This window comes from Nematolebias whitei, chromosome 11 (assembly GCF_014905685.2).
Source record: "Nematolebias whitei isolate Nwh7 chromosome 11, NemWhi1, whole genome shotgun sequence".
Classification (NCBI taxonomy): domain Eukaryota; kingdom Metazoa; phylum Chordata; class Actinopteri; order Cyprinodontiformes; family Rivulidae; genus Nematolebias; species Nematolebias whitei.
This window is the reverse complement of record NC_056508.1, coordinates 43,377,078-43,387,166: the sequence shown is the minus strand read 5'-3', so window position 1 is coordinate 43,387,166 and position 10,089 is coordinate 43,377,078. Positions and strand designations below refer to the sequence as shown.

Genomic DNA, 10,089 nt, shown 5'->3' with positions numbered 1-10,089 from the left:
TATATATATATGCTAAAATATTGTGGGGACTTCCAGATCCAGCCATGGCTAACCAAATGGACATTGTGATGGTTGAGAGGCTGCAGAAGAAAACCATGGTGATAGATGTAGTAATCCCCAGTGACGGTAACATCAGGAAAAAGGTGCACGAGAAGCTTGAGAAATACTAAGGGCTGAAAGAGGAAATACAGAAGTTGTGGACAATTAAGGTGCCAGTAGTCCCAGTGCTCATTGGAGCACTTGGGGCTGTGTCCCTCAGACTGGAAGAGTGGCTCCAACAGATCCCAGGAACAACCTCAGAGATCTCTGTCCATAAGAGAGCAGTTCTAGGAACAGCTAAGATACTGCACAGAACCCTTGAGCTCCCAGGCCTCTGGTAGATGACCCAAAATTGAAATGAAGTGGAACCACCCAAGTGGAAAAATGTAAAGCTGTTTGCTTTGTTTTTATAAAATTTATTTATTTTTGTTTTTCTTGAAAACTTTTTCCTCAATTTATGCAAATTTATTTTAGGCTGAGCACCTTTTCCTTAATTTAGAGTACATTAATTAATTCATAAGAGTTCCTTCTTTACTAGCATCTACAGTTTGTCTTTTTATCCGGTGCAGACTTACCCAGAATTACCCAGGAGTTCCTGTACTTTAACTGGAGCCCTAGAATAACAAAACCATAACCAGCAAAAACAAAGCCATTCCATCATCTACACGGACATAAATCTACCACCTTTTAAACCATCATGTCTGTAAAATCACAAAACAAAGGTCTTCATAATGTCAAAAATAGAAACAAAACAAAACCTGGGCTGCTCCCACAGGGTCGATACGGCAGGTAGTTCTGGAGCCCAAATACACTAGGCCTTGGTAATGGATAGGCTGGGGAGGCAGCTGATAGCATGGATTATGTGTGCTGGCCTCTGAAGACACGAGTCAAGGCACTGAGGCTACGGTGAGGCAGTACCAAAATCAATAGCTCATTACATGGTGCTGTCAGGCCACGCCACCAATGTAAGGCCAGCAGTTCACAAAGGGGATTACTGGTGTGATTGTCAGGGTGACAGAGAGGCCTGGCTCTGGAGAAAAGATAGGACTGGGCAAAACTGGGTACACAAGGAGGGAAGATGATGGTTCTAATGGACAAATCTAATTTCTCCCAGGATCCAACATTTAGCACATACATCTCATTATATTGCAGTGGGATCACATATTTGTGAGAAAAAAAAAATCATATTCAAGGATTGTATAATTGCAGTGTAATATTCTAAGGGTTTAATTTACTGTTTTGATGTTACTACCATTCAATAATTGAAGGCCAAGCCCTCCATGAAGTAATGCATGTTGCATGACACATTTCAGTTTTGAGTTATCCACCTTATTCCTCGCCCACATGCTGCCTTGTGTGAATTTTTTGCGCGACTTCCAGTTCGAACAGTACGAGCTGATGTAGTTTCTCTGTGCATAGTGGATTTCATTTAAACGTGTAGGAACACCACCTGTCAGAGCTCAAACAGGACAATATGATCATAGCGCTGCCTAGTGAGGATGAGGGTTGGAGGATGAGCTGAAGAAGTGGCTGCAGGTTACATCTACTAGCATATTTAGCTACTTAACTGACGGTTGCTTCCGACGGTGAAGTGATGAACAACCTGAAAAGTTCTGAGGTGTATTAGTATCAACAGTAATAAGGTCGGACTTGTTTTGTTAAAAGAGGTGGGACACAATCTTATTTACCTTAAAGCAGACACAGACCAGCCAAAGCTTTAAAGTCCTCCATCACTGAGCTTTGGTTGATTACAGAGAAAATCACAATACTGAAGACGAACAAATACTATAAAGCTGTGTCCTCCGTACACATGAAATCATACCTGATGTTCTTGTCACTGTTTTCAATCCTTCTGAGGATCCGGCATCTCTTCTCCAGTGGTTTATTCTAGTCCAGACACAAAGTAGGATGCAGGTTTTCCTCCGTTGGCATTTGTCAACAAAGTGAAATGAGCTCACATACAGAGTTTTGGGTTTTCTCTTCAAGTTCACATTTTTCAGCCACATTCTTCTTAATTCCTCATCTGTAGGTAGGAGATGGAAACTATACCACTTTTCACAGGAACACTCTTTTCGTATTGGGTCTGTGTTCAAAACTCTGCTGTTGTAGCCACTGATTTAGTTTGGCCTGATTTTTCGTGCAGCCACAAACACAACAGGTACCTGAACTCAGCACGGCTATTTTAGTAAACTTTATGGTTGTTAAATTAATGTGAACAAAACAAAAACTGTGTTTTATTTTCTAAACTGAATGCAAATTACTTTCAAATAAACCACGGTCCGTGCTCCGCTACCATTGTTAACCGATGTTTACTGCTACTTCCTGTGTCTGACAGGAAGTTGTACCAGAATCATTCATACGGTAGAGCCCCCAGGAACAAGGCGAATTAACTAAGATCAACTTTTGTCGAGGAAAGACAGAATTCTAATAGTTTTGGAAAACCTTGAAACGTCTAATCTAACACAACAATGTAAATTCTAACTAGATGTACTGTTAGTTGTATGTACTTGACTCTCAGCTACTACCACATCAACTTTACCTCAATATTTGTAAAACTGACTGAGTTATAACCATTGTTGTGTTGGCTAATTTGACTAGCTATGACAGCTGCTTTGAATTAAGTTGACTCCATAGTCAACTGGTGTGCAATAAATATTCCCTGACATTCTTATTAAAATCCATCCAGTGGTTCCTGAGCTATTTTGCTAACCAATAGAGTTGACTCCAAAAAGTTTTCGGCACCAATTTAAACAAAGATCTGTTAGAACTGAAATACTTTGTTTGGGATCAGTGTCAGTAGCTAACACATGAGACGTTCAGTGTTGTTAAAATTCATTGAGGTAGAGCCATTTCTATGTTGGCTTTTGTCAATGAGCTGTAGAGGCCATCTTTAATGGACTTGACTACAAAGTTTAATCCAGGGCAATTCAAGTTCTGTTACTGTTCAGTTACTAAAAACCAAGAGTTAAGGAACCAGACATCCAGCAGTTATTGCCATTGAATAAGTTTGTTTTATGGTTTAAAATCTAGTTTTATTTAAATATAAACCCATTGGTGGGCTGAACTGAGCTCACCCATGGACCTGATTTTGCCCCTGGCTTAATCACTTGAAGATGACTATGTAATAATTCATTTCTAAAGGTTTAATACAATTTGTTTAGTGGTTAATTAGATATTTTGGTAACAGAAACAATCATACACCTAGACAAATCCATTATGACTCACCTTCACCCTTTAGACAATACCTATAGATTCTACGTGATATAATTATTTTTCTGTTTTTCCTCTTTTTATAGTTTGGCAGGACAGAGGTCATCGATAACACTCGGAATCCAGACTTTGTAAGGAAATTTGTCCTGGACTTCTTCTTTGAAGAGAAACAAAATTTAAGGTTTGACGTGTGAGTAGGCTGACTTTACTTTTTAATAAATCCATGCTTTAAAAACTAGTTTGACTTTTCTTTAGTAAATGTTATTTTTCAGCTGGAATGATAAAATAATCATAAAAGGCTGATTCATAAATGTTTATTGTTGACTGACTGATTTGTTTGTCACAGGTACAATGTGGACTCTCGAAGCTGTAACATATCCAAACACGTACGTAAAGTTTATACTGACAACTTTTATCCAAGCCAAAGCATCGTACTACTGTTATAGAAATTAAATCAATAAGTAAATTTAATAAATAAATCAATTAAAAAAATATAAAAGTTAAAATTAAAGTAAGGCTGTAATCACAAATACATATTCATAAATACTATAGAAAAAGTAAATAATACAGTAAATCAAATTTGAGCTTTCTGCAGTTTGTGTCTTTCCATTAATGTTTGTCCCTTTCTTTTTCTGCCAAAATGAATTTTTTTGGAGAGCAGAAGGTGAGTGCTTTAACCTGCAGCAACAGTATTATCCGTTGTTTGTTTCACTCGTCGTTTAGCAGCATCCTGTAGCAACTGGTAATTTAGTGATGTGATTCATTCACTGTTCTCATTGTGTTTTCTCCCATTCTTTCATCCTATTTATCCAATCACGGACAAGCACCAACACCTGGAAAGCTTCCCCACTCTGTGTTGTACCACATTTTGTCTGTCTTCATTTTCTCATTGCCTCAGGTAAAAAAAAAAAAAAAAAAACTTTCAGAACTCCATTTCAAAGCAAGAGCTGCTTTTGTTGTTTCGAGGCAATAATCTACGAGCAGATTGTGCACGTCAGGTCACTTACAGAGGCCACACACGCACGTTCAGTGTACGGGACTCACACCTACAGTCGACCTCAAGCCCACGCGCCACAAACATCATTATTTATTGATGTGCTTTCTGTTTTATCATTCTACGTCAAGCCTGCTTTTTATGTTGCCACGTGTTTTTCTCTGTGATGTTTGGCGAGGCTATAAACTCTTCTGCTCTGATGATCAGCACTTCTTTTTTTTTTAGCAGCTTGGTCTGTTAAAGAATGATCAATTGGTTAATGAGCAGTTAAACGATACAACTCTTAATAAATCGTGACCTCACTGGGTTAGCGCATGCATATACGTGTAACAAGTGGAATTAAGTCGTAAAGTTAATGTTCAGTTTAAAATTGCCGTTCAGTGAGATGAGATTGAACTTTAATGACTTTAATATCTTTGACGCAGTCCCCATCAATCTTTACACTTGTTCATGATTGCCGTCAAGCATTTTATCTCCTGTATTATCACAGTGGTTTTACTGGGTGGAGCTTACCCATCAAATCTTAAGGTCGGCTCGCTCTATGCAATTTTAAAAATTGTGAAGGACTTGTCACTTTTTGTGAGCTTGATATTATAAAATCTTGTGTCCCACTGCTCAATAGATGCCACAGTGTAGGGTTCCTTGCTGCAGCAGAATCCCATCCGTTACAAAGATCCAACAGGAACACTGAATGAAAATGAAAGGACAACGCATACACCCCGCTAACTGTTGTGGATCAGCCTATGTTGAGAAATAGAGTAGTAGTCATTTTGATCAAACCTTGAAAACAACTTCACGCTAAATCCATTAATCTATTATCTTTACCCACTTCTTCCATTTCGGGTCATGGGGTCGCTGGTCCCCATATCCAGCCATCACTGTGTGAGAGGCGGGGGACACCCTGGACAGGTCTCCAGTCCATCACAGGGACACATAGAGACAAACGAGACAAACAACCATTCACTCTCTCACTCACACCTAGAGACAATTTAGAGTTACCAGTCAGTCTAACATGCATGTTTTTGGTCTGTGGGAGGAAACCGGAGCACTGTAGTCCCTCGTTTATCATGGGGGATCCGTACCCTGAAGACCCATGATAAGTGAAAAACCGCCAAGTAGGAATAGTAGTACAAGTAGTAAGTAGTTGTTTGTTTTATTATGTATATCAGAGTCAGAGTCAGAGTTTCTTTATTGTCATTCGCACCTCATGTGGTACATGTGGTGGAGCGAAATTATGTACACGGGGTACCAGTTACATCCAACAATAAAATGTATAAGAAAAACAGTAATAACATCTAAGATATGAACTAAGAAAAACATCAACTAAATATACACTAAGCACTCATAACATAAAACATCAGCACAAACATGAGTCTGTGAGCAGATGTGCACGCAGGAACACATCAACATTGAAACAGATCAGCAGCAACATGAAACAGATCAGCAGCAACATATATATATATGGCATTTTTTCTTACCCTTTATTTATACAGGTAGTCTCATTGAGTCACAATAACTCATTTTCAAGAGACTTGTTTAGGGAGCAAATGGTGGGGGTTAAGGGCCTTGCTCAGGGGCCCAGGGTGAGGCGAATGAGGGTGGAGGCAGTTGTGAGTGTTTCACCTTTTCCACCCACATTTTGATGTTGAAGGTACCGGGAGTTGAACCTGCGACTTTCCGATCACAGACCCATCTTCTAACCAATGCACCACCACTCCCCCCATTTTAAACCCTTCCCACATTCTTGCAATATTCTAAATAATGTTTCTAAACTCTAAATGCTCTAAAAGAGCACAGAATATCATGAGTTCAGCTCTCTGTCTTCGCTGCTCTCAGCCACCTGCAACTGCTCTTGGCCACGCCCACTTTCCCACTCTGTACGGTGAACAGCTGATCAGCTGCAGCATGAAGCTTAGCAGGGCAGCCGGCTTGGGACCCGAAAGTCCCAGGTTCGATCCCCAGTCACTGCACATCACGTGGCGTCTCTGGGCAGCACACCTCATCCCCAAAATGCCCCCCGGGCGCTTTCAATAGCTGCCCACTGCACCACCTGGTGGTGGATGGGTTAAATGCAGAGACTAATTTCGCCATTGTATGGAAACATACAGTGCTACATTGTGATGACATTATTATTATTATTATTATCCTGCAGCTCTGGGCTACACAAATGTGCAGCAAGTGCTACATAGTTTAAAATGATTTATTTTAAATAAAAATTTCATGTCGATTGTGTGGGTCATCCATCAATCAGCCAATTGTGTGTCATGTCCAATCTTATTTTGAAAAAACGCAATAGTGCTAGCCCACGATAAAGGAACTGCAATGTAAGCGAGGGACTACTATATCCGGAGAAAACCCATGCATGCATAGAGAGAATATGCAAACTCCACCCAGAAAGCACCCCCCCCCCCTCCCCAGCCAGGACTCGGTCGGGCACCTTCTCGCCGGGAGGCTGCAGCTCTACCAACTGCGCCACCATGCCACCCTCATGCTAAATCAGCTATTGAAAGTGCTGCGACCCTAAACGACCAGACATCACAGAACAGTGTTTTCAAGGTTTGATCAGAACAGCTACAACTCATTTCATACATAGACAGATCTAATTTGAAAACTCTGCAGCAGGCGATGTGCATTCCTTCCCAGAATGCTAGGCCTTTAATTACAGCCTGTTTCGGATCATGTCACAGCCTTACCACGCATAATGCGTGTGCCTTTTTACTTGCTAGGACTTTCTGGGCCAAACCTTCTGTACGCTTGGGGAAATAATCGGCTCGACAGGAGGACGGCTGGAGAGGACCTTATCGTAAGTCCCTAACATACTTTTTATTGTCCCAGTGTGAAAACTCGGCTCTCTTTCTGTTGTTTGTTTTGTGGAGTTTCTTTCTTATTTTGTTTGGTTCATTTATTTAAATAGAAATTATGCGCATAAGTAACGTCTCCAGCCAAGCAGAATGAAATGAATCCCCCTTCTGCCTTTTGTTCTATGTTTATTGTGGGCTGCTGTGGAAAACAACTTCATAAAAGCCATTTTACTAAAGCCGCAAGTGTAGGCTCACCAAGTTTAAATAACCTCATCTATTATATTGTTAGATCAGTCAGGACGTGTGCAGTTTGCTGCATCTCAACAACCTGAGCTGGTCTCGCTCCCACAATATGGAGTGTTTGTGAGGCAGCAAAATACGATAAGACGTTATTATTATTGTATATGGTTAGGTTCAGTGTTTCTTTACGCATTGTTCTTGGGGATAAGTGATTAGTAGCAACCAAAGGACTTTTGTCAGATATAAAAACAAGGAAAAAGTATATGTTTCTACTGAGATACAAGTTAATTTGTTTCCACACTTTTGCAGTGTTCGATATCTGTGTTTAACACCGTCCTCTAACTTCAGGAAATAAATGCAGGGACAAAGAGTCAGAGAGATCACAAGATGGGTTTGATCGTAAGAACAAGCTGTGCGCTGTGCGAGCACTGAGTCCTGAAGCAGCACATTTATTCAAAGTTAACAATAGTAGATGTTTCCGTTGTGCATGAATGGCTTAAAAAGATGTCATGGAAATATGTCAGTGTGGCAAATAAAACTTTATCCAAACTATCCATCCATCCATCCATCATCTTTTACCTGCTTCTTCCTTTTTGGGTCACAAGGGTGTGTCCATATCCAGCCATCACTGTGTGAGAGGTGGGGGACACCCTGGACTGGTCTCCAGTCCATCACAGGGACACATAGAGACAAACAACTATTCACTCTCTTTCACACCTAGAGACAATTCAGAGTTACTAATCAGTCAAACATGCATGTTTTTGGTCTGTGGGAGGAAACAGGAGCACCCGGAGGAAACCCACGCATGCACGGAGAGAGCATGCAAACTCCACCCAGAATGGACCCCCGGCCGGGATTCGATCTGGCGACCTTCTTGCTGAGAAGCAACAGCTCCTCCAACTGCACCACCAGGCCGCCCTTTTATCCAAACTAGATTTTTTTTTGTTTGAGTGCTGAATGACTTCACTGAAATTAGTTGAAGAATGAAACAGCAACTGAATTATGAAAGTTAAAGCAAACAGAACAGAGCTAACAAAGCTAAGTTTGTCAAAAAATGTTGTTAAGACTAAAATTAGACAACCTATAGCTAAAAGTAAAAACGAGGTAAATTGCAGCTAAAAGCTCAACTTACATAAACTGCAGCTAACAGCTAAATATATCAAAACTGAAGATGCAAGCTCAAACGAGCTGGACAGCTAACAAGAGAATAACAGCACACGTACGCTGAGGTAGATTTCAGAGTTCAGTTTATGTGAGGAGTTGAGAAAACCTCAACGTATTTCTATAGGAAAATACTTTTCAGAAAGGGTAAATACTTCAAAAATTAATAGTTATATATACTAGAAGTTACTAGAAGTTAGTGGGGAGTGGTGGCGCAGAGGTTAGGGAGGGTGGGCCTGTGATCGGAGGGTCGCCGGTCAACTCCCCTGACAGACAACATCAAAATGTGGGTGGAAAAGGTGAAACACCCACACCTGCCTCCACCCTTATTTGCCCCACTCTGAGCCCCTGAGCAAGGCCCTCATCCCCCCAGCTGCTCCCCAGGCACCCTGGCAGCCCACTGCTTCACATGTGTGCTCACATGTGCAATAGGGAAAAATGCAGAGAATTAATTTCCCCATTGGGGATTAATAGAGTACAATAATAAATAAAACACATTAAAAAAAGTTTATAGAATACTTGTTTTGAGTGAGAAATTTTGAAACAAATGTTTATAATAGCTCAATGTGTGCAGAAGTACTTGGATTGCAAAAGAAAAAAAAATGTACAAAAACTATAAACTGGAATAAACAATAGTGTGAATGGATCGTCACTTTTACTCCTGATCTGATTTATTTAAAACAATAAATAAATAAATAAATGTATGCTTATTTCAGATACTGAGGTGGGACTGAACAGACCTACAACTGATAGGAGGTTATATTCTTTAAACAGTGACCCCAAATATAATCAGCCTGATGAGAGATGAGGGAGAACAAATGTTTTATTTGATGTTCGAGGCTTTGTGAGCAGACTAATGCACTTGTCTGTTTACCTTGACTGTCTGAGCTGCAGCTCTGCTGTCCTCTGAAGTGTCCCAGGAGGTGCTGAAATGTGCTGCCAGGTGGTCATCACCACCTGTGATGGCAGTAAGCTAGTTTCAGCTGGAAACATCCCACAAAGTCTCTGACATTTTAAACCTGCCAGCCAGAAAGAAACATATTTCATTTTGTGGCTCCTGCTGCAACCTTAAAACCTGTATTTTTAATGGTTTGATATAAACAGGAAATCAGCTGTTTTTTTATTTTTTACAATATTTAGATTTTGTTTTATTGTGTGAGTTCTGCATTCACAGTATTGCTTTCTTGTTTTTATTTTTCATGTGGTTTTTACACCTTTACAGCTATGTTAGCCATTCATATGTAAAAGGTTCAGCTCGTTCAGGAGACGAGCCCTATGACTTTGGCTTTTGTAACTTTTAAACATTTTTAAACTATTCAAGCTTTCCCATATAAATACTTTGAGGTCTCTTCCAATACTTCAAAACATTGTTCTCTTTGAATTCTACTTTTGATTCTACTTTTATTTTTGTCTTTTTGTGTATTTTTTTAGCATTTAGTTACTGTTCTGCTTTTATTAGCTACCACTCAGCTACTTTAAGCTTTTAGCGAATTTGTTTTGCTACTTTTAACTTCTAACTAGCATTTTGATACATGAGCTTTTAGCTACCCCTTTAACTTTTATTGTTCAGTTTTTTTAATCTTTGAGCTAGTCTTTAGCTACATTTAGCGTTTAGCTAATATTTAGCTACTTTAAATGGTAAAT

The 10,089-nt window shown here is 39.9% G+C and overlaps 1 protein-coding gene across 1 annotated transcript in view; it reads left to right on the top strand.

Annotated features, from left to right (window-relative positions):
* LOC119417333 (copine-9) overlaps positions 1–10,089 on the top strand; it is a 74,585-nt gene that overhangs the window by 16,706 nt on the left and 47,790 nt on the right. The window contains exons 4-6 of the mRNA XM_037684540.1: positions 3,336–3,439; positions 3,596–3,644; positions 6,970–7,046. Of these exons, the coding sequence (XP_037540468.1) occupies positions 3,336–3,439; positions 3,596–3,644; positions 6,970–7,046 (230 nt within the window). The remainder of the gene's footprint in view (positions 1–3,335; positions 3,440–3,595; positions 3,645–6,969; positions 7,047–10,089) is intronic.